Genomic DNA, 24,822 nt, shown 5'->3' with positions numbered 1-24,822 from the left:
TACGTGATGTACAGAGCCGAGTTCTTCACTTCAGACCAGGCATGGCAGAGGCATAGTTCAAGAGAGATCCCTGTGGTTGGGAGGTTTTGCACCAGGTATGTGGGACCTGGAAGGTTTTTTCTGGCTAGTGTGACTCAAAATGCGTCACATGGCAAATGTCAGCCATGGTCAGGCAGTTCATTGAAAAAATCAGGCTTAACACAGGTGAAATGGAAAAGTCTGTGAAGCTCTATGGTATCCGAGCAGAACACTGTCTATGAAGCTCTATGGAAGTCTTTACCATTATCAAGTCACTTTCATCATGCTTGGATTGCTCCTGCAAGCAGGCATCCTCACCTGTGGCTGGTGAGGTCAGGATGTTGCAGCTGGGGCAGCCTGGGAGGAGAAGGGTGGTTTGTGAGGGAGGAAGGCCTCCCGCTCTCCCAGCACGTCTTCGCAGTTCACTGCATGTATTCGTACTGACCCTTTGTGGAGCTTCGGTTCTCCCTGTCTTGGGTCTGATTGTTTCTGCATGGAATGTCAGCAGCAAACACAGCCCCTATCCATACACCTGCTCCTCCTGCGGCCCTGTGTTGCAAGATGCCTCCCTGCTGTTCCCTCTGGGAAGTGCTGTGTTACACACAGGTTATTCTCATTTGGCCCCAGGAAATTTCCATTTCTTTTTATGTGTGGTTTCACGTGTGCTTCAGCCTTTTGTTCACAGTCTTGTTGCATGGTCTGTCACGAGGGGCAGGCATAGCAGAGCAAGCTTCAACTTGAAACAGCACTGAATGTGAGTAAACACAACGCTCAAACCCTTCAGACCTCTGGCTTTTGCTCAAAATTCCTCTCTGCACATGTAAAGCAGCTTTCCAAGAGAGAACTGTTACTTCTGGAAGGAGCAGATATGATCCTGAATATCCAGCCAGGCAGTGAACAGGGACAAATCCTGTTTTTAGCAGTCAAGAGGGCAACTCCTTATCAAGACCACAAAGTGGGAGAAAATTTGTGATTCCTATTCTAAAATCCCAACCTAACTTTCTGGTTCTGTGTGAAGTTTCCTACAGCATTTGAGTTCAATGAGTACTTCCTGATAACCATCCTGGACCACCTGTACAGCTGTTTGTTTGGGACCTTCCTGTGCAGCAGTGAGCAGCAGAGAGTGAAGGAGGTAAGACTGTTTCTCTCCAAGGTGAAGGCCTGGTACTGTGATCGCTTTAGCTGGCTGCTAGAGAAGTTGTTTCAGCACTCAATCGCAGTGGCAGGTGCAGGTCTGGGTAATGCCAAGCCCCTGTTCTTAACAGCTGGGACACAGGGTATTTTCCTCTTTGTGCAAACTGCTGTCTGTCGGAGATGCTACACTGCAGAGCAATACGGTTTCCTTCTAGACAGTCTCACTGCTTTCAGCTACTCAGTGGTGGCTGAATAGCTCCCAGTGTCTCCCAGGTAGTGGAAAGTGCAGTTTTTCCTTTGAACTTCCGTTTAATGTAACCTCCTCTGTGGAAACTGGTACCTTCTTGTCCTCCTTTTTCCTTGAAGTGGTCCCTTTAGTTGCTTTGAACTACCAAGTGTGCATTGTCATTCTGCACATATAGGTTACAGCAAGTAACCGGTGTCAGTGTGTGTTCCTGCTGTGCTTGCATTTTTCTGCGAGAGGACAGAGCTGCTAGTGTTAGGAAGGACATGCCTCTAGGTCCTGCCGCAGGCCAGGTCTGCCCTGCGGTCTGGTCAAGGTTGGCTTGCCAAGGGAGGAGGGTACATTCAGACCCAGTGTGGAATCAGGTGGAAAAGCAGTGACACTCGTTCTGTCTCACCTACCTAAAGATTTTGTCACCAAAAGGTTGTAGCCTAACATCACAGAGGTACATCGTGGACGGGACTGTGTGGACCTGATGTGATTATAGTTCATAGCACATCAGTTAAAAATAATAATAAAAAAACTACTGTAATACAGAAGTGGTGGCATGGTACTGTAGTGAATTCAAGGTCCCTGTTTCTGTAGAGTCCATAGTGATTGAATAATTGTAATTCCCCGAGAAGAAAACCTGCATGCTGTTCGCATGTGAGTTTTGGTGCTTTTTGTAAGGCTTCAGCCTCGTGAAGTACTTAATCTGGAAAGCACTTCAACACTGGTTTCACTGGGACTATTCACAGGCCTAATTATTCCACTAGATCAGGGCGCAAGTCAAATGTTTTCTTTTTTTCTTTGCAATTAAATACTCCAGCAAGTCCTCCAGGAGCACTTTTAAAAAAACTCAGAGTTTAACTAAGGCATTGAGGGTTCACATGCCAGTGTCCCCTTGCTGTGCTGATGGCGATTCCTGGTCTGTGTTGGCAGCGGGGCGGGTAATGGGGATGTTCCCATGCCAGGGTGCATGTATGCCTGCCTGCATCCATGTGCTTCAGTTACAATAACCGCATCAAAAGAACGTTTGGGTTTTTTGTTGGTTTTTTTTTTTTTTTTTTTTAGTGCCAAAAAGGGAAAGCAGCTCTGCATTAATGACAGGCCCGTGTATATGCTGTTACGCTTTGGAGATAAATGCTGGGATTCGTATGGGAACTAAAGCCTTCCCCACCCCCTTCTCTTACAGAGCCTTCCAAAAAAGACCATATCGCTTTGGTCTTACATCAACAGCCAACTCGAGGACTTTACTAACCCCTTGTACGTGAGCTACTCCAACCACGTCCTGTATCCCGTGGCCAGCATGCGCCATCTCGAGCTGTGGGTCGGCTACTACATCCGCTGGAACCCCAGGATGAAACCGCAGGTACGGCTCTTCCGCGCCTCCTGCTTTTTATTTCCCTCTCCGCTAGTATTCATCCTGTCATTTTGGAGTTCCAAGACCTTTGAAGCGCAAGAAGTAATGGACAAACGTAGGCTGCCGCTGCTTAAATCTAAACCCAAAAGCCTAAATTCAGATGCAAGCAAACATAAGCGCAGCACCTACAGCTGGCTGGTGCAGGGTGCTCAGCTGGGGGTCACCGCCTTGGGAAATCTGCAGAAGCTGAAGATGCTCAGCAATTTGGAAAATTTCTTACTTACAATATGGGGAAAACCAGCTGAATTCTCCCTTCTTTATGAAAGGGCCTAAACCCCTAAGACTTCTTTGGATGCGGGATTCTAGATAAGAGCTTGGGGGCTGTATTTAGGTGACCAGCGCTAGGAACCTGCTGCTTGAGGCACAGGCAGGCAGTCACACTGCAGCCCTGTTACACTTTCCAACCCTGACAGCAAGGAAGCTGGCTTGCCCAGGGCAGGTTCCCGAGACAAGCAGCCTGAACATGGCCCTTGATGCTGAAATCACTTTTTAATAGGAAAGGACAAAAATTCCTGGATTTCCTCAGTGTCCAACAGCAGTTAACAGAGCTTTGCAATTCAGGGGCATTAGATACAGGAACCAAAAAATGCTTTGCAGCACTGTTCAAAAGTCAGAATTATGTAAAAACACTTAAGTATGTATTGGGGTTTTTTCCTTAAAGCGCTAAAATTATGTCTGGGCTGAGACAAGGCCGGCAACTCCCAGAAATGTCAGAGATTAGCCCTGTAATTGTCATCTTCAAAATCTAGAGTTTTGTTTAGCCACCATTGTGCTATGCACACTGGATAAAAATGAGCTTCCCAAAGCCAGAGTAACTACTTACTTACCCCTGGGCTGGAGACAACGCTACAGCCCACGTACCACGCTCCTTCCCTCACAGCTGTGCGTATGGCACATACATACACCACAGCTGTGGCATCAGGTCAGCCACAGTGTTTTGTGGTTCAGGCTTACATCTCTGTGCTTACCTCCCAGCACTCAGCTACACATTTTCTTGCAGGAACCTGTCCACAATCGCTACAAGGAGCTTCTTGCCAAGCGGGCTGAGCTGCAGAAGAAAGTGGAGGAACTGCAGAGAGAAATCACCAACCGTTCCACCTCATCCTCGGAGAGAGCTGGCTCTCCCGCACAGTGCGTTGCTCCTGTACAGACAGTTGTATAATACAGACTTTTTGCAGAGTACCTTCCCAGGACCACGGGGGCAGCTTTTCCAAAACCCTCTAGAATTTCCAGCGTGGTGTCTGGGAGATGCCAACCTATTTATTTATTTCTTTCCAGGGTAATTTATTAGTACTGTAGCACTAGAGGAAGCTTAAGCAAAAACAAACAAACAGGCCCCCCTATGCAATTACCCTTCTCAGTGGCTAGGTTATAATACAAGCTAATTGCACTTGCCACCCAAAAGGAACCTAGAGCTCCTTCTTTGTTCACTTCTGTGCTGGAAAGACTGTGCACTAGAATGAAATACTGTGGAGGAAAAAACATCTACTCAGAAGTTTGCAAGATCTCCCCTTTGCCGAAAGGAAGTAGTGAATCTGACTGTGTTGGAGCCTAGAATACAGCTGTAAAGCCGTGAACCCTCCACTACCGATGTCTGTGCAGCAGTGTTAATGAGAGCGTTTGCCAACATACTTGGAAACAAGCATCTGAAACATGTCACCGTTCTTGCTTTCCCCTTCACTTCAGCCTAGATCATAGGAAGCCATGTAAACAATGCCTTATTTAAAGAAAGGGCAGCTTCTTCCGATAAAAACACATGGTAGACGTGCAACCTCCGTGACTTGACTTTATAGGACAAAGTTTACTTCCATCTCTGCCACTTTAGAGTCTTGCTTACGGTTTACATTGAGTGTGCCAGGATGCAACTTATGCACCTTTATTTCCGAGTAGGGGAGGCAGAGCACGGCTCCCCAGGCTTTCTGCAGTTCTTCTGTCCACCAGTGCCTCGCACATCAGGGGAAAGGTAGTGGAGTACCAAGGGGCACCTGTGACCTGCAGGGACCAGCCATTTCATTTTGCTTGGGTAAGCATAATTAGTGATTTTAATGCTTCTGTGCAGGATCATAGTGGCATACTTAAAGTATTTCAGTTTTATGTTAACTAATGGAAGCAACTGTGTATCAACCAAAGAAGCCTTTCTGCCTGCATTGCAACTGCTACTTAAGGTTATTCTGGTAGACGAAACAGCTTAGCCGGTTTGAGCCATATGTTTAGGTCTCTTTCCTCATAGCATGCTTCAAGAATTAGCATCTCCTGACTAAAACTAAGTCCAAATTAAATTTTAATACAAAAATCTTACTGTAGAAGTGGAGATAAAACCCCACACCTGGTGAAACCATGACTGTCCTGTTGCTCTTCGAAATGGGTAAGTACAGGGTTGCAAAGGATGGGGCTTATAGCAAAGGAAGTTACATGTGTGCAAGGATCCTTACTCCGCACTGCTTCCCATCTCCACGCCAAGGAAAAGGGGCAGTGCTTGCTCTGGGTCCTGTGGTGCTCTTTTTGAAATAGGATCCCATACTGCAGCCACAGCTACAGCATGCTGCGTTCAGCTTCTCTGCCCTGACAGAAAGTACAAGAGCGGACCAGTTTACACATGAGAAATCGCCTTTCAGAAGCCACATTCCTCCCAAGGCAGTAACAGTAGTTTCCCCTGCAGTCTCCGTTTCTGCCTGCTCTACTGCAGCCACCATCTCAGTACGTACAGAGAAAGCCACAGCCACCTTCTGACAGCACGAGTAACAGGCTGTACAGCGGCACGTTTGTTTCAGGGTTGCCAGAGACGTTATGGTTCCATAGTGCAAAGAATCCACATGAAATACTTTCCGAAGGACTTGGATTTGCTTTAAGGTTAGAGGGCAGATCTGCTGTTACGTACAATCACTATATAAGATGGTTCATAGCATAATTCTGTATTAGCAAATTGTGTGTATATTTTGTTTCTTGATGAAGGCTGTTTGGTTTCCTTAACACTAATAAAAATTGATAAGTGGGTGAAGTTCCCGTGCTCTTATTTTCAACTATGTGGTTCTCCAGAGGACTTGGAAGACATGCAAACATTAATAAAATAGCACTGAAAACTTGGTATGTCAAATCCGAATCCCTCTCATTCTTCTGCAGATGGTCTTGCAAGATGCTGATGTACAAACTCTGAAATTTAGAATGACAGGCAAACAAAATTCATCTGTGGACAAGTTTCTCTTGTCCTTTACAGACCACTATTAATACAGATACAGTGCTTAGCTGTTCAATATTACAAAAAGACTATCACACCAGAAAATCAAAACAATTTCTGCACTTTACAGTGCGTTAGCACAGTAACTTCTGTGTAAAAGGAGGATTCACATTTTTCTGTGTAACTCAATGTTAACCCCAAATTCACTGGGATGATTTGGGAGCAACTCAGTGCCTGCTCTTTGACACACTCACCCCTAGTAGGCTTCATTCCAACATGGGCATCTCATTCACTGCACGCAGCCTGAAATACTCCCAAGCCTTCCATCAGCAAGGAGCTGCGCGAGGACAGACTGAGGTGATGTGAACTTAACTGACCTTTGAGCGAGCTGATCCCCAGAGGTCCTTCCCGAGCAGGATTGCAGAGCAGTTTCAGCTGCTGATTTTTCAGAACCTCCAGGATGAATGGCCCTCCAAGTGGTTACTCCAGCTCTACCTAGAACCACATCTCCCCCATAAATGAAGTTACAGGGGACGGCTCCAGGCCCAGCTAAGAGCTTCCGACTTCCGCCCATGCTGACCCCTGTTCAGCTACAGGCAAGGGAGGACAGCTCTGGCTTCCCCTTACCCGCAGCTTCCAGCAGCTCGTATTCATCAGCCTGACCAGGGAGATGTCACATCACTACGCAAAGCACACTGGATGGGGCACAGTGCTGCAGCAGAGCAGCAGACACTTAAGTTAGTTCAGAAGTAGTGCAGCTTTCCCACAATTCGTTCAACAGGCAAGCTGGCTTTATTATTTTTCAACTTATAAACGGGTCATCCGGGTCTTCTATACATCCCATTAATAGGAAATTCTTTAAATTATTAACATAATAAATAACATTTACTCAGATGTGCAAATCGGAGTGCAAAATTAACTGCACCACTACCAAAGTGGATAGCTCATCAAAGCACATATTTCAAGTTAAAAGCAAGATGCCAGGACTGAATGGCATGATTGAGGCACTTGCAGTTTAAAACACTTGTGGTTTATCCAGATCCTTTACCACCTGAAGCTGTGAACTAGGAAACAGGGTATTATCCCCTAGCCTCCATTTTTTTTTCAAAAAGTACGACTTCTGTAGAAAAAAAAAATCATTCTTCAGACTTGAAAAGAATTCAATCATTAAAATAATTTGGAGAAGTTATTTTGCTCCTTTGAGTACTCAGACATCCATTGCCATTAATGCAGACTAAAGCAACGTAACAGAACACAAGCTAGGAAAGCTTTTTGAGGAGAGCTCCACAGAACACCTCTGAAAGGTTTTACACGTTCTCCCTTAGACACTCCCAAGAGTTTGAGTAATTGCAGCTGCATACGGAACAGAACTGACAAAAGCCCTTAAGACTTTGGGTCACAGCACTGCTTTCAAATAAGATACATTTTTGAGAAGCCTCCCAATGCATGGTTCAACAATAGCGTGAAATCGCACTGGCATTTCACACACACCAACCCACACAAACGTGCAGTGCTTGGTGTGCTGAGAGAAAATGGAGGGACCGCGGGAACAACCACGTGAAATGGAACTGACAGAGACCTACGGTTAGATTCAGTGGCCGAGTACCTTAAAAATGGAATGTGATTTAAGATAGACCATAATATATACAACCAAACCCAGGGATGGAGAATTAAGGGCCCATATTTCAAAAGTGCACTTAGCATACAGTAGTCTCTTTCACATAGCGAGAAAGGCAGCGGCTTTATATCCAGAAGGTGAGAGTGACTGAGATGGTTCAAGAACATCTCCTGCAGAACAGTCAGTAGTCCCAGCTGATGTCATCTTTCTGTAGCGAAGTCTGTATGGTCTGCATGTCTCTCAGCAACTGAAGATTCTTCCGACTCTTCTCTCCAGGTTTCACTTTGACCGGACCAGCATTCTTTCCTTTTGCTGTTACTGTAGTTGTTACTTTAACCTCACTAACAGGGAACCTGCTGTCTTTTATTTGTTTAGCAGAAGTCTTTCTGGACTTGCATTCTCTCTTAAGTTTCTCTAGCTGAAAGAGAAGCCCAAAGAAAAAGATTAAGCAGTGACCTTGCTTCAGTTTCTGCTGGGCAGTTCTTCCAGACAGCTGATAATATCCTACCACTTATCTCAGCCAGCTAAGCAAACTGATGCTTCCAAGTCGCCCTGAATAACAGATGTTTTATTTTCCTTACACAGCATTGCTATATTTGCACCTTTAGAACTGTGTTCAGCTTGTAGTCTGAACTACTAGGTAGTAGTAGTTAGGAACTACTCCTCTTTAAAAACTGACAAGTTCATTATGGGGGAACATCTCCATTATGAAAGCAATAGAAAAAGCAATGCATAACAAAAAATTGATTTGTCACTGTTACCATCCAGCGACTAGAAAAAGACAAACAGAAGACAAGTTTTTCTGCACACATACTAGTGATTTTAATAGCTAGTCACTGTCAGAGTTGTAGCTTTAAGAAGAGTACCAAAACTGCTGAGGTGAGGAGCTGGTAGCCACACACAGCACTACAAATCACAGCATGTAAGGCTCAGTACTCGGCAACAAAGACTGAGCTGGCATAAGCCTGAATGGGGAACCAGTCCAAGGTGCAGACATATTCACACTCTCAAACTGCAGAAGGGGTGGCTTTGCAATTCCCCTCCCTTCACATAGTGGTGCTCCCTCCTCCTAGTTCATAGCACGCAGCAATTTTCCTAAATCCCAACTCCAAGAAATTTTGCCAATAGCTAGCCAGAAACCTCAGTATAAGCACTATCATTATCACCAGGAACTACTATGCATCTGTTTCTCTGCAACAGTTCCTCTGAAGATCGTAAGAGATCAAAGGTGAGTAATGCTTCTGACTGAAAACATTTCACATGTCCATTTTGGACGCAGCAGCAGTGCTCTCAAGCACGTATTTTGTGTGTAAGTTACGTCTGGTGAGGGCGAATCTTGGTTCATATGAACTGAACCAGATTAAACACAGGGGGTTAAGCTCTTTGGAAGAAATTCACCAAAATGAACGAAGATTACAGAAAACAGGGAATCGATAGGTTTTACAACTTCGAACAAACAAGCTACCCTATTCAAAACATTTTGAAAGTTGTTTTAAACAAAAACAGATATTCCACGTTTTATAAAATGCAAATCAAAACATAAATAGGTCATTTAATCCAAGCAAAGGAGAGCTATTAAAAAGATTCAGGAGATTAGAGGAGCATGAAACAATGCAACAACAGATGTGAAAGCTCTGCCCAGGACAGGATGAAGAGTGAGCACAAGGTTGACAGGGTAAGACTGAAAGGACACTTCTGCAGAAATACTGGGATAGAAGCACGAAAGTATGCAGACTAACTTTGGGATGTCAAAGCTAAAGCTAGGCGCTACTGCTCTGCTGTTCCGCTTCATTCAGTTGCTGCTAGGTTAGGATATAACATGAACCTTAAGACAGCAACTCTACAGAAGCATGAATGTAGCCAAAAGTAGCTCACCTGCAACCGATGCCTCCGGACTTTGCTGATCTGGTCTGCCTTTGCTTCCATCTTTCCCACCAGTGCCTCAAGTTCCCTCTCCAGATCTTCCCTCACTGCAACGGTTGGGGCTTCCTGGACAAGCTTGGACAGCTGCTGGTGATCACTAGCATGGAATTCAGACAGAACAAAGCTTGCATCAGACTGCCTTGGCTTCCAGTGCTTGTACACGCAGTTTAGAAACAACACTCCTAGGAAACCATAGCATCAGCAGCCAGGCACGCTCAACATGCCGTAAGGAACCAGTAAGAACAGCGTTGCTGGTCAGCAGCATTATTACAGGAGCACATCCTGGTGGCAGGCTGCTGCAATGTTAAGTCTCAGTAACATAAGTAGCTTCAAAACTTCAAATCACACATTCAAAATGACCAAATAATCCCTTGAGGGTATTATGATCTCAGCACTCGTTCAGTTACTGTTTTGTGTATCTGTATCTGCTGCAGTTGTGTGTAGAACAACAATTCACATTCTGTTAACCAGGACAAGCAAAATGACTAGTAAAGCTGTCCTTGAACGGAGTATTTGTGCATTGCCTCAGGTGCTGTTACCCCACTTCTTCCCTACCCCTTAAATTCAATACTGTTGCATATAAACACAGGTATGGAGTCCAGACTTCATCAGAATCTCTCTTTAAATGCAAGAAGAAATGACAGCCCCTGCAGCCTGTAGAACAAAGATTATATGCTAGAGAGTTCCTAAAACTAATGCCTTTATCGTGCAAAACCTTCCAACTTTAAAGCAAAGGGCAAAAATACAAAGCATCTACATTCATAATCTGCAATGGAGAATATGTCAGACTCACAAACTCATCTGTCCAAATTCATCTTGTAAAGTCAGCAACACTTCCGAGAGCTCTTCCTGGGATGAAGAAGAGTCCTTTGGCACTGACGACTTTCTGCTTTTGTTGGCAGGATGACCAGTACTGATGGGTTTTGCTAGTGGAGTATCACTTACCACACGACTGTTACACAAAGCTTTTGTGTGTTGTTTCATCAGGTGTAGGACATGTTGCACATTGGCACCAACTGAATGACTGGGACTGGTAGACTGAAAAGAAAAGTAAAAGAAACATCTTTTAAATGGCATTGTCAACCTACTTGGTTACAATGGAGAACATATAAAAACAGTAACATTTCCGATTTGCTGCCAAGAATGTATTTTTTTGTTTGAATGAATGTGCACCAACAAGAACAACTTGACAAGCAGTACAGAGAGGACCCACTTCTGGAAATGCTAGCTCAGCAAGCTAGCAATAGTCAACAGCCTTTTGAAGACAAACTGGAAGTCAAAGAAAGTTAAATGATCTGACCACTGGGTGTCAGGGTGCACCAAACCAAAGCCACCGAAGGCTCTGCAGCTACTGAGCATTAAGCTGGGGAGTAAGAGCAGCTCACCTTTCCAGCTACAAAGGGTACATCGCCCAGACACAGTCTGTAATGGGGCTGTGTAGTGAGATGGCTTGTAAGAGAGCCTTTCTGGAAAGAAAGATGAGAGAAACGTTTATCAAAGATGACACTACAGCAAACCCATTTTCCCTCTGCTTTGCAATAAAAGAGGCAACCAGTTTCCTAAGGGAATGCACACGGCCTTATTTAACCCCTTCAATAACTGTCCTTTTCCTCCCCTCATGTTACCTTCTCTGGCTGCTTTGTCTTTTTCCTGGGTTTTCTTGCTTTTGGAGAAAGCAACGGTGATGCTGCTTGAATCAGTAGTCTGTTGGTTTCCAGGCCTGTTTGAAGCTTTAATTGAGAGAATTAAGGGGAGTTACTGGAATGACATTAATAGATAATCAGAGACAAAGTAAGCTGAGAACTGGAAAACAAGAATTTTTGAAATACAGGCTTTCTGAAAGCAAGGGCTGTGAGTCTTTAGGATCCATTTGCAGTCCAAGGGTAATTTAAACATTAAATAAGAATACTACCTCTGGTACCATTAATCATCACTAATCCCAGTAAGTTAGAGAGTTAGTCTTGCTGCAATACTCCCATACAGGCAAATGCCAAAACATCTGCCGTGCTTTACACTTGACAAAATATTCAATAAATCAAACCACCCTTGCACGTAATTAACACAACTATTCTTTCTGTTCTATTAAATCTGACATTAAAAAAACAAAAACAAGAAGCAGCAAACAACAAACCATCAACTGGAATAGTTAAGGTTAGGTTTCTCACTGCCAACAGTGAGCTCTACATGCTTCGCTGTTCCTTCCAAGAGGAAGCCACAGCACAGCTTTAGAAATCATCTCCCAACCAATCTCAACTAGAAGTATTCACAGAACAATTATTCATGATTGAGACACCTTTACCCCACCCCCCCAAACTCATGGCCAAGATTAACGCTAGAGCCTAACATGTTACCTACATACTTCTTCAGCATACGAGTATTTAATGAACACAACATTTCAAGGATAGAAGATCAGTGTCCTTATGGGCTCATAACCAACAGTATATGTTGCCTCTTTTTTTGCCGCCTTCTACAGTATTTCTAGCTACTTTTACCAACAAGGGAGCACACTCATTAACCTTGATCTGCTTAAATCCTCATACACCCTCAACTATGAGTTAGTCTGAATTTCTACTCCTTTTTCAACCAGCTTTTTTTATTGAAGAAATCCAGCTTCAGTGCACAGTTGCCGTTAGAAAAAAGTTTCCAAAAAGCTCAGACAACTTCAGCACATTTGGCACCTCAGACAGGAGAGGAGGGAAAAAAAAAAGTCTAAAACAAGGTTTTGGTTATTCTGTATATGGAGGGCATTTTCACCAAGTTTAGTTGAAAAGTTGATGGAAAGGAAGAGGTAATTACAGTGCATACCAGTACAAAAGAAACTTCCTGTTGGTTACCTCAGCTGCTTTTTCCTGAACAAGCTTCCTTGCATGTTCTTCCTCCTGAAGCTTGTGTTCCAGCTCTTTCATTTTTTTCTAATCAAAGTCAAATAAAACCAACAGCATTATTAATGAAACAATTATTTTTTTCCTAAAGCATACAATACTATGAGCTTGAGCAAAGTATACGAGTTCAGCTTACACCTTAAAGCTAAGACTTCAGCATTAGGACGATTGCTGACATTTTGTCTGTATAGGCATAAATACAGCAGTCAAGTGCTTATCCTTCAAACTTAATTGATTTTTTGATTTTTACTTCCGCAATTGGTATCTCATAAGTTGCAGCCTACAAGGAGAGCAATACACAAGGCTGTCTTCCTCTCTAGGGTGGTTTTTTTATAACCAAAAAGTGTAGGTTGTTTTGTGTACATTATTGTGAAAGATTTTGTACTACAGAAGGGCTAATAAAGATGTATCATGTATCACTAAAACTGAGAAAGACTTGCTTCATTTAGACCACAAACAACATTTTTGCTGCATCTGTAACAAACTCGTAGAATTTTTGAGCATCTAGCCACCTTCCTAATAAAGAAGAGGGGAAAATTTACATGATGCCTCTGAGAGATCTTTAAGTAAAACTGAAGTGATTTTAAGTAAAACTGAAGCATCTTTTTATGGTAAAAAGATGTAAGAACTCTTTTGAAAGTCCTTTTTCAATGAAAACAGATAAGGGGAAAGGCACACATTTCTTTGCAAACCCTCCAACAAGATGAAAACAGTGTTTAAATAGTGTACACTTAAAACTCCCACTGTGAAATTTATTTAATAACTTTCTGATTTTACACAGCAGAGTGAATAAACAATCCAGAGCTCCAGGACACAAAACAACTTCCCTTCTCTTCCCCTAAAGACTGATTATTCACAGAGCAACTAATCAAGCTTAAGGCAGAAAAGCATGCAATTCAAAGTAACAGCTATATTTGTACTCTTGTTTGTTTATAAACCCACTACAGCGAAGTAGTAAATATTTCAATTCTGCTTTACTTAAGCACTAAGTGCAAGATTAATGTAACCAGCTGTTATACAAAGGTGTTGAAAGGTAAATCCCTGGATAAACATTGAGGACAAAGGCGCTATACAAAAGAACTAACTTTGTTGAATACAAGAACCCTTCAGACTATTTTTTTCCCCCATTCAAATCACATATATCCCATCTTTCTTACAAGCCCCTGTGACAGTTTATCTTCCATCACCCCAGCCTGCTCTACAGTCTCAGGAACCCCCATCAGGCCTTAGCCACTGTGTAATGAGTTGGGTATTTAAGCATCCCTTCACCGTAACATCAACTCTTATAAAAGCTACCAATTCAAAAGAAAACCTGAAAATGCAGACTGGTTCAAACCACTGACATCCAGCCAGCGCTAGAGGCCTAGCAATGCCAGACTCCAGAATGCTAAACACAAAGTAACTAGTAATAGTTGTGTTTCTTAAGGAGGAGGGCAAGCAGCTAAAAGAAAAATAAAACCAAGCACACCAAACCCATACAAGTCAAGTCAAATCTGGGTCATAACTGAATATAACTGCTACCACTTAGTAGCACGCAAGGCAACTCAGAAGCAGAGAGCTTAGAAATGCCTGCAATCCTACATGCCCAGGCACCAACTAACCACAAAAGAGGAAGACTAGCAGATGCTGTTAAGGCTTAAGAGAACTCCAGCTCTTGTAGTGACCTAACGCCTACCTGGCCATGTAGGCTTTCAGCAGTAACTTTAAATTTTTACCACACTTCAGCTTTAAAAAGACATTTAGTTGCTCAGCTCTGTTACTGACATATAGGCTATAAAATACCAATTACAATAAACAAGATAATCTGATATAGTATCCAACACAAATTGACAGACCTCTGCTATGGACTGCATTGTTGTAAGTCGGCTGTACTCTTTTTCCAGCATATCCAGCTTTTCCAATTTAGACTGAACATGTGACTGATCAAGAAGCCGATCTGTCTCCAATGAACCCTTGAAGGGAGAAGTGAAAAGCAAAACAATTATAAGCACAATAAAACAAGACCATCTACAGTAAGTTGTGTCTGCAGCACAAAGGAGGCCCATAAACAGTCCAAAGGAACTACTACTTCCTCTGTGCAATTTTAGATGGTGCTATGATTAAAAAGCAAACTGCACCACTGATTCACCCCCCAGTTTTGGAAACCTCACACCCTGCAAACTGAACCAGATTCAGATGAGAGAGAATTCTACAGTCTCTCCTCCCTCCAAAACCAACATGGTAAAACCCTCTCATTACCAGGCTATTAGAGATAGCTTTCCTAATTTTTTCAAGTAAATATTTAATAGACTTAAATAGGAAAGCCACAGAGACCAGAAATAGAAAGCTCTAGGTAATCCATACTCCTAGAAAACAGAGTTCAAGGTCATTTTAAATATAGGCCAAACCCCACAGTCACTGATGATGGGAAATAGAAATTTTACTATTATCTCTACAGAATCAGTACTTCAGCTCCAGTTTAGCAGAAGCAGTACTAGTAGAAAATGTCCCCAAAGACCTGAAGACTGTAAACACAAAAGGGAGGTTTTGTCCAGTGGCAAATGCGTATAACGCTGAGGGATAAGGATGCACTACTACAGTAAGCCAATCATGCGGAATCAAACAATTCTTACTAATATCAAAGCCTGATACTGCCTTAGAGACAGGTGCACAATGACAGAAAAGACAACAGTTGTGGTAAGACTGGGAATTTTAAATAGGGAAATCATCCACACCTAAGTATATAAAGGCCAGTTGAAAAACACCCACATTAAAGACATTAAAACTACAGTAACTACAAAGAAATCATTACAATTTTCATTATTTTTATAATTTACCCCTGGGATAATCTTGAGAACACACCTGTTTCTCCAAGAGATGTGACTTCTCATTTTCTGCATGCTGGATCATTTTTCTCATGTAGTCCAGTTGTTTCTCCAACAGACTGCACCGAGACTCAGCAGCTGCGAGCTGAGAAGCCAGTTCTGAAGGTAACAGAAAGCACAGAAGTGAAATCAGGCACTGCTTGTTAATGGGATTTTTTTTTTTTTCAGGACAGTTCCAAAATAAACAAGACTACCATCTAAAGAAACTCACAGGTCAAGCCTAATGAACATTTGTATGCATGCAAATCACCAAAACAAAGTATGCTTTTAAAATTATTTCTTTACAACTCCATGTGCCACTGCAAAGATGCTGAAAAAAGCAAATTTAAATAGTTTTATGCATTGATAAATATCAAGTTCCGTCAACATCAGTGTTTTGCAGTAGTATATATGAAGTTTGGAAATAACCTTGATTTTTCTTTGACACTTCAGTCTTGTCATGCTCTTTGTGCTGCATTTGTTCACTCAGTACTTTTTTATAGTCTGCTGTTTCCCTGCTGAGGTGTTTTACATTCTCCTCTGCCTGAAGCCGTTCCAACTCCAGTCGATGAATTTTTTCCTGGAGATTCTTCAGAGCAGAAAATATTGCTGTAATTAACAAGTACCTTTTGTTAGATATCATTGCCACCACTTCAAGATAACATTGAACTTGAAACATTTTTATAAAAGCATGTTATGCAAGAAAGTCAGTGTTCCTTTACCAGCATCTAAGACTCCTACGAATTAAGACCTGCTTTCCTTTAAACCATAACTGATTCTAAAACTAGTCTCAAACAAATAGATGGCCTTGATGCACACCATCTGAAGCATTAGGGAAAGATGCATCCATTTCCCAGGATAAGCCATGTAAACATTCTGTAAATTAAGTGCAAACAGTGCATCTTCTGACTTATCAAAAATAAATGAAAGGTCACAACTAGATAGTTAAAACAGTGGCAGTTCTCTGTATTATTATTCCACTACTAGCACATGCTAGCAAAACAATTACAAACCACAACATTCCTATGAAAAGTCACAGAGCAGGATAAAGTTTAGCTATCAGAAGGGCTATAGAAGTGTTTATTTCTCGAAGTGGCAGCTCCATTTTGATTCTTCTCATTTTGCAGTTGTGTTCCTCTCCTGCCCCGCAAGACATACATCTGCTTTCCGCTGAACAACTTTCCCTCTTTTTGTTCCATTCCCTACTTTAGCAGCTACTCAACTAAACCTTTATATATTCAGTACCACAAAAAGAAAAGAAATTGTAATAGAACTCACATCCCCTTGCAATTAGACCATCTGCTGGTAATCTAATGTATTATGTCTCTTAGCTGTATTGTTCAATTCTGCAAAGAGAGCCATAACCATAAGCCCTTTCCCTATACAGTCCTGTTAAAGTAAAACACAGGAACATCTGTACAGACAGCTCATATAGCAGACTAATCTGCCAGGTCACATTAGCCCACTCCTTTATGCTTAAATCCACTCTAGAGAAAGAATGCACCTTTATTACAGAATGCATGAGCACAAAAGAAGTTGGGACTGCATATTTGCTGAGCATCAAATTACAAAAAACCCCACCAAACCAAAAACAGAAGGAAAAAAATTATCAGAATGAGTTTTCCAGAGTGAAAGCTCATCAAAACTTGAAATGCAGAATAGCACATTAGAGCATCGTTATCAATAAAAACTACCTGCTTTAAGGTACCTGTTAAGTAAATAAGTGGGTGACAACAGTCACAGTTAAGGGGATAGTTACAGATAACTTGGCCTTGTTGTCAAGATCAGTGTCCCTAACGGCCCCCTCTTCTCTGTTTATATCACTGCTATCAGGATTCAGTTGAAATGGGCATGGCTAAAACCATAAACAGCTTTGTCACTATTATCCTTAGAGCTAAACTGAAATCTTTGTATATTTACAATAATGACTAACAAAATAAACCAAATGAAGCAATCCAAGCAATGAATAAAGGTGAAACGCAACAGTATGCCAAGTGTCATTCTGTCATCCTTACTAGAGTATTAAAACCAACTATATCTACTGAGACATGCACATACACAACACAAAATTTCAAAGCAAAATAAGCAGCATTAACTATACTCAACTTCAGGATTTTTCAATAAGTTTTTTTTAAATTGTAGGGTGAGAGAAGCAGTAAGGATAATCAAATCGATTTTCCCATCTGAAGTTAATTTCCATATTCTTAAACTACTAAAATATACACTCCGGAACATTTCTGCATTTTAAAAAGCTACACAAAAAGAGTAAGATACTGGATCATCTGCCTTCTGAATTTTCAGTATGTCTTCATGTTTACTTAAACATATTTTTTTAAAATAACATCTCATATTTTTTAAAAAGGGATGTAATTTATCAGATTGCCTCACTCCACCCATACTTACTTCAGATTTGGCAGATTCCCTGCTTGAGAGAAGTTGCCAAGTGAAAGCTTGGAAGTTAAAAGTTTATCACTAATGCAACACAATCTATAAAAATATGCCTGCAACAGTAATTCATAACAAAGCTCTTTCCTGAACATCCAATTTCTCATCTGTCACAAGGTTCCTTTAGTTCTGTGTCAACGGCACTCTCAACTGATGGCATTGAGCACATGAGAGCATACTCTGCATTTTAAGTAGCACTTCAAGAATTGAGATTTCATCTACTAGTTCATTAACGTAGAAGTCCCTAGTAATTCAGACATGAATTACATCATTGGAACAGGGACTTGAGGCTATCATGCTGATTTTCTGCTTAGTTTGAGTGATATTAGCATTTATCCTAAATCCTTCCCACTTTTCTCCCTATAAGGAAAAAGACCAAGTTTATCATGCTCTTACTCTTAAGCCTTAAAGGGTGTATTTTTGCAGTGACTGTGAGCCGAACAGGTCACGTCAAAGGATCGGTCCTGCTCTAGCCTCCCAACTACCCGTACTGCCTCCTGTACTTACCCCAAGGTGGCTCTGGAGTGCATCTCATTGCGTGACAAGTTAATTCACTAAAATAACAGAAAGCTAACCAAGAATGTTTTTATTCAGGCCAGGTCAGGCAAGAGGAACCTGTTTATCTGGAGATGAACACCAGGACCGGAGTGGCAAAGGAGGGAGAAAGAATAGCCTAGGAACAAGGAAGAATAAATGGGAGTAAAATCACCCCCTTTTTGGTGTTGAGAGCTCTCAGTTCAGCACCACACTGAACTCTTTTCTGTATTCTCCAAGTCTTCACTGATACGATAAATATTCTCACCACACCTTGTCCACAACAATGCCTTCCCATTTCAACAGTCCAAACCTCTTCCTTTGCTCCTGACCAGCCTGGGGACTTAAGTCTCCTTATTGTAAACTCAGCTGTGAACTCAGGAAAGGAAAGATTGGGGGACAGGAAGACTGAAGAAAGAGGACAAAGAAAACACTTCAGGACAATTTCACAAAGTACTCGGGCGATTTTACAGCTCTCTACTACTGAAGAGGAGCATCTTTCTCCAGCAGCAAGATGACTTTTTTCATTAGGTATTCTTCAGTAAGGCAAGTGCAAACGACTTACAAAAACAGGTGATCACCGGGAAGTGATAGAAGGATAAAACCAGTGATGTCTGTAGATTAGTACATACAGTATTTCAACACATTATTTGGCAACAGGTAAGAAAACAACTTTGCTGAACTATTACCTCTGCTGTTGCTTTCAGGATATGGAATTACTGGTTTCCGTGGGGAGCGCAGCAAATCTGAATTAATAAATGGCTTGTACTTTGGATATTCTATAAATGAAGTTGCAGAGAGTCCATCTGTGGCCGACTCGGAGTTATGAGTTTTGTGCAGATCATCCTGAAAACAAAATAAAGCTGTTTATCAGCACATTTGTTTCTTTGTCACAAAAAAAAAAGTAAAATCCCATTAGATGATACATAGAAGTATTGCTGCAGGAGACTAATACCTCAAAAGATTTATTTCCTTCCTTTGGACTCAGGCTGTGTCATTTTTCCATCTAACTCCCTCCACTAAAAATAGAATCAGAAGAAAAAAAGTCTTTTCCATACTAGTTTCTGATTTCCACTTCTGTCTTCTACTTAATTCCACTGTCTCTTGCTTATTATGAGAAGGTAATGCACAATTAGTTAGAAAAAATCTGCTGCCTTAACTACTGATTATACTCACTGGACTCGAGATACCAGGCTAAGGTGGCCAAACCTGATAAAACACGCCCAGGAGCACAGTTCTGCACCCACTCATCTAACCTAACAGCTCACTAACTGTAGATGGGGCAGAGGACATGCTCTCTTCTCACCTCACCCTCCCAGCTGCGCAGTCCCGACTCCTCTTTTCCACTGATTTCAATTCATCTCTCCTATCCTTCCCTGCATAGATTGAACCCCACCAGCAGACACATCTAGATGACTTCATACTACACCTGATTAGTGGTATCAGCCCAAGAAAAGCAGCAGGAAATCACAGCCATGAAGGTCCCCTGCCTCTGAGCAGCAACGTGCTGTTAGGTCAGCTTCAGACTGTTCTCAAGAACATAGCCACAGAGACCATGGATCTCCCAGCAGTCTACATCAATTTTCCAAATGTTTGTTGTGTTTTGGATGTTGTAATGACCAGAAGGGACCACCTAGCTGTGAACACACTGTGAGCTGGGATACCATCAAACCATGTGCTTTCTAACAAGATTCTTCAAAGCAAAAGGGCCATGGCACTTAGTATACCGCATTTATGGTGACGACTAAAAAACTGGCAACCTGGCCTAACCTTTTTGATTTGTGTGTATGAATAAAATAAAATATGAATGGTTATTTTTAATAGGCAAGAGTAATTTCTCTCCACTGTACCCACCACTGAATATTTTAGTAGCAGCATTTGAAGGTAACATAAGACAGAAGTGGGCTGTAGGTAGACACAATGCTCCCACAGCTTTCCACAGAGCATTAACTAATATGTCAACTGAACAATGGCTCACCTTGGTAGGGTTTTGTGTTTGTGGTTTCTTGGGTTTTTTTCTTTTTTTTTTTTTAATTTTTGCAAATACCAATTATTGGGAGCATATTGTGACCCAAATTAAAATACAGAAAGTATTTATGTATGTTACTCATAGCAAATCAGACAACTGCCCAAAACACATTATGAGGAAGAAAAATCATACAGAAGAAAAATTAAGAAAACATAAGTTATTTAAAGTCTATCCACAGCTTATTTCTTCTTAGAAATGAAGTGATTCATTGTGGACAAGAATATTAGGACCCCAAGTACTCTGAACGTATCAATCATTGTTTCTAAGGACAGTTTTATGAACGCTTTGCAGTTTGTATTGATAAGTTTTTCCTACACAACGTAATTGCTTTTCTTGGAATAACTTCTTTTGCACAAGAACTTTTGCTACCACAGAAAGCCAATTAAAACACTAATCCCTAATTAAGAATATACCAATAAAAATATTTTGAAGAGGTTTTTGTATACATGCGTATACACAGTTTTATGCTTAGCAGCCATGAAAACCAAATGAAAGCCCATTAGGTGTTAACATCAAGACCTAAACCTCACTCCTGCAAAAATACCATCAGCATTACAGGATGCTGAATTGATGAACAGAGAGTAAGACCAAGTAACGAAGTAAAAATGAACCGAGGAAAACACAGAATTAGTGCAGCAGGCAACAGAATAACAGCAGCAATGCAAGCCTCAGCAACCCAAATGACAGTAACCACTGATTTAAATATCAATATACTATCTGCCATTGATTCAAATCAAAGACATCCCATGAAACAGTCAAAAGCGGAATCAGTTTGAAATCCAAGCACAGCTGCCAGCATCACAATTTTCCTACATGTCTTAATGTTTCACCTGTAAAATCTTTGTGAATTAAAAATAACTACATAAAACCTCCAAGCTATAGGAAGGTTTTTTGTTTGTCTTTACTGGCATAAGTAACATTTTTCTAGCCAAAAATAGACTAAGTGAAAGAAAAAGCTAGTGTACTCAAACACTTCAACAGTTATGCAATACAAAAGCAATACAGGCTTTCGACTACTTGCATGTCATCTACGTTTCACCTGGATGCAGGGTACAGGCACTAATTTGAATAGTGTAATAGTCAGTAGAGAGATCTGCTTGAAATAAATACTGAAAAAAAATGTGCTGAAATACTGACTATTGTACAGGGATTCATTCTTTGCTTCAGTTCAAGTAATCACTTGCTACCAAGTATATTTTTCTCATCTGTTTATGCAGAAGACTGGTTTATATTCCTTTTCATAAATAGATACTTCCAAATAACCAGAGTATAAAATCTGAGTTTATGAAACAGCATCAAAGAATTTCCCATCATAAACTGTAGACTCAAATATTAGCTAGTCCCCTTGATTTCTCTCAAGTCATTAAAATTATTTAAGTCTGCTGCTGCTGCTCTTGAAAATTCTCACAGGGAGCATCATGCTGTGATGCTCAGAAAAATCCTAACACACTTAAAATACATATGAAAATCAGGGAACTCTGTATGTTTGTTCTGAATCTCAGCTAGGCCACCTTTGCTAAATGAATCTTCTCTCTTTGCGTACTCCCTATAGGCTTTCCTTTCTTAAGCCATGCTAAAGCCTCAGAATAGTAATCGAAGAAGCTTACAGTCCCACAAGCAGCAAAGTGAACCAGTATTAAGTAATGGTAGCAAGCTGAGCGCATTTAACCTTCACAGGTATGAGGACATTACCTTCCAAAATTCATTGCTGCTACCATTGTGTATCAGCTGTCTACTCAAGCATGCAAAAGCTAACAATAAAAGCACAAAGCAGCCACAGCTCAACACACCAGTAGCACACAGTGACTTCCTGAAGCTCCCAAACACTAGGCAGGGGGACGAGACACGACCTCATAGGAAGTTTTCAAATAATCAGCAACTTGTGGCAGATGGACACTTTTCAAACTAATCAACTTGCATAGATGGTAAAAATGATCCACCAGAACACTGTCCCTCCTCTGAAGCAGTAAAGTACAGTACAGCAAGAAAAATTGTCCAGAAGACTATTAATCTCAGTGGCATACCAAATGTTTCCTAAGTACAAGGAAAAAAAACCCAACCTCTCAGTCTTACTCATTAACAGATACAATTTGACAGATCCATGGGATAGTAAAAACAACAATGATTTATAAACAAACTGTAGAAGCAAAGAGGCAGAAAAATGCAGAAAGCCTCATAGACAATAACTGCAGCCGTAAAGCACAAAGGCACCAGTCAGAGCCTTTGGTACTAGCACTTCAACACTGGGAAAAAGGACTAAATTAGAGTGGGTGCAGTTGCAAGTTCTTATATGGGTGCTCAGAACAGAAATAAAATAACAGCAGAGGGAAAAAACCTGATGCTTGGTAACGCTCCAAGTGACACACAGGAGTCCTCACGCTTGGTTAAAAAAAAAAAAAACAAAACCCGCAGAAATAGGGGAAAATCACGTAGGGACAGGGAAAAAACTGAATAGCCAGGTATTGAGTTCACTGAACATAAACCATCCAAGTACAGAGTTATTAAAACTTTCAAAATAGCTATTTTGGAGGGACAATCTCAACTAGCAGCCTGCCTTCATCCCTCAGTACTGCATAATTCAAGAGAGTGGGGAAGGAAGAAAAGCCTATCACCCAGAGGCTAACTTAAATGGTGTCTGTACCTCCCTGATACAGGAGTCAGGAGTGCCCTAAACTTGCATATCTGTAGTTAAAAGCAGACACTAAGAAGTTACCTTAGTCAAGCCATTACATCAAAGGGGGGTGGGGTGGGGGAATGGCACAATACAGTATTTTCTGTTAAGTTTCTGCTGTAGTGTGCCTGATGTATGAAAAGCAAGTTTTTCAAAGTTCAGATGCAGTAAAGTTTGCTTTTTTCCTTTTTTCTACACATACAAAAAGTGGGCAGTTTTTTTTCCTAAAAGTTTTGTTTTACTAAATGAACTAATTAAACGGCTTACATTCATTTACTTAAGCCTGAAACTAGTTTTCTGACATCCTTCTCTGTACACACTAGGAAAAATAACAAGTCAGGAAGGACACAGGAGTCCTCAGATTCCTCTGTCACAGCTCTTGCTGGTCCAGGTGTAGATACAGGACCACAACGCAGAGGAGGCAACACACAACAGAGAACACCAAGCCAGGTGAGTAGCTAGTAAGACCCCAAACCACAGATCCTCAAGAGACATCTCTCACACACCATCGCGCTGCATCCTTTACACCATCTCGATTACACCAAAGCACACATAAGACACAGCTGCTCACATAAATACCCCAACCCAAAAGCCACCTGACTTCTGAGAGCTACAAGCATCAAGCCAAGATGTCAAACAAGAAACCCAACTGGAAACTTCTGTTTCAGGCAATGACGTGGTGGAGGCAGCCAGCCTCCACTCACCCAGCTCAACACAGCAGGCTGTGCTTATGCCAGCCAAGCCTCCATTTCTTCATGTCACCTGTCACCAGCAGAGACACAGGCCCCCTTCGTTATGCTCAGCACCTCAAAAACGTGAACGAGGAAATTCTGGTCCCCTGTGTGCAACGCATTACATCCAAGCCTGCCAGGCGCTCACGTACACGCCTAAGGATGCATGTAATACACTCAAGGTAAACCTCGGTCTAAGATAACATTTTCATCAACAGCAACAAGCATAGGCTAAATCCATTACCAGCTTTCCAGCGGGAAGCACCAGCTTGCCGTGCCAGCTTGCGTGGCTGACCCCCCACTGCAGGGCCAGCCGTTCCACCGAACCTCACCTGTCCCTGGGAGGGACCTTTCTCAAAGTCACGACCCAAAACTATTTCTGAAAATAAACCGAACTGCAACATTTTACTCCCATTCGCTTGCAAACGTGCTCTTCTGACACCGGCGTAGGGACGGTAAGAGGGCTAGGCTAAACAGCAAGCTGCTTTTCTACCTGTCGCTTTCAGGTAACGCGTGCCCATACACAAGGGGCTTTAATATATAAAAATATACGCACTGCGTTTGAAAGACAAGACGGCTTTCACGGCCCCGTTGTCCCTAGCACGCCGGGGACGGCAGACGCCCGCCCCACAACACCCGGCCACCGTCCCGGAGCCCACCGGGCCCCGCTCCCGCCCGGGCCCCCGGCCTGCTCGCCCTTCCCCTCACCAGCGGGCCGAGGTCCCAGGCCCGCCAGGGGAGCACCACACGCCGGAGAAGGCCCCGACGTCCCCCACCCCCAGGGCGGCCCCACCACCAGGCAGCGGGAGGCAGGCGGGCTCCCCCCGCGCCGCCAGCCCCCTCAGAGGTGTCAGCCGAGCCTCACCGTGCGCTGACTGCTGCGCGCCGCCATCTCGGCCGCGAAGGAGGCGCCGTCCTAGCGCATGGCCCTTTAAGGCGCGACACCCGTGCGGCGGCGGCGCCTTTCGCGCCAAGTCCCGCTTGAGTGACGCCCCAGCTCGCCAATGAGAGGGGAGGAGTACGGGGGATAGCCCCACCCCGCAGGGGCGCGAGCTCCTGTCGCAGACTCAGGTTTGAGTAACGCGGCAACTATCCAATAACAAAAGAAGGTTGCTTCTCGGCCAATCGAAGGGGGCGAGCCGAGAGAGGCGGTGCGGCCTCCTGCGACCAATC

The 24,822-nt window shown here is 42.4% G+C and overlaps 2 protein-coding genes across 7 annotated transcripts in view; one reads left to right on the top strand and one right to left on the bottom strand.

Moving 5' to 3' along the window:
- The window catches only part of MTMR2 (myotubularin related protein 2), a 65,920-nt gene extending 60,128 nt beyond the window's left edge, over positions 1 to 5,792 (top strand). For all 6 annotated transcript variants that reach the window (XM_056327745.1, XM_056327748.1, XM_056327746.1 and 3 more), the window contains 3 exons: positions 1,037 to 1,150; positions 2,571 to 2,747; positions 3,799 to 5,792. In XM_056327745.1, coding sequence (XP_056183720.1) covers positions 1,037 to 1,150; positions 2,571 to 2,747; positions 3,799 to 3,960 — 453 coding nt within the window. In that variant the 3' untranslated portion in view covers positions 3,961 to 5,792. The remainder of the gene's footprint in view (positions 1 to 1,036; positions 1,151 to 2,570; positions 2,748 to 3,798) is intronic.
- A 950-nt stretch (positions 5,793 to 6,742) lies between these two features.
- CEP57 (centrosomal protein 57) lies at positions 6,743 to 24,659 on the bottom strand. The gene is made up of 11 exons (XM_056327751.1): positions 24,515 to 24,659; positions 18,908 to 19,064; positions 15,669 to 15,848; positions 15,238 to 15,359; positions 14,232 to 14,348; positions 12,349 to 12,426; positions 11,140 to 11,244; positions 10,900 to 10,980; positions 10,308 to 10,552; positions 9,467 to 9,611; positions 6,743 to 8,009 (listed from the first exon to the last, which is right to left on the bottom strand). The coding sequence occupies exons 1-11, from the start codon at positions 24,539 to 24,541 to the stop codon at positions 7,773 to 7,775; spliced, it is 1,494 nt and encodes a 497-aa protein (XP_056183726.1). The 5' UTR covers positions 24,542 to 24,659; the 3' UTR covers positions 6,743 to 7,772.
- Positions 24,660 to 24,822: the final 163 nt, after the last annotated feature.

This window comes from Falco biarmicus, chromosome 2, assembly GCF_023638135.1.
Source record: "Falco biarmicus isolate bFalBia1 chromosome 2, bFalBia1.pri, whole genome shotgun sequence".
Lineage (NCBI taxonomy): Eukaryota > Metazoa > Chordata > Aves > Falconiformes > Falconidae > Falco > Falco biarmicus.
This window is presented reverse-complemented; position numbering and strand designations above follow the sequence as displayed.

Excerpts from the sequence above, each read along its gene's own strand:
- CEP57 (XM_056327751.1), bottom strand. The coding sequence starts at position 24,541 with ATGGCGGCGCGCAGCAGTCAGCGCACG. Across the intron at positions 15,849-18,907 it reads TCCTGAAAGCAACAGCAGAG|CAATATTTTCTGCTCTGAAG; the intron begins GTAATAGTTCAG and ends TGTTAATTACAG. Across the intron at positions 14,349-15,237 it reads CACATCTCTTGGAGAAACAG|GGTTCATTGGAGACAGATCG; the intron begins GTGTGTTCTCAA and ends TCTCCCTTCAAG.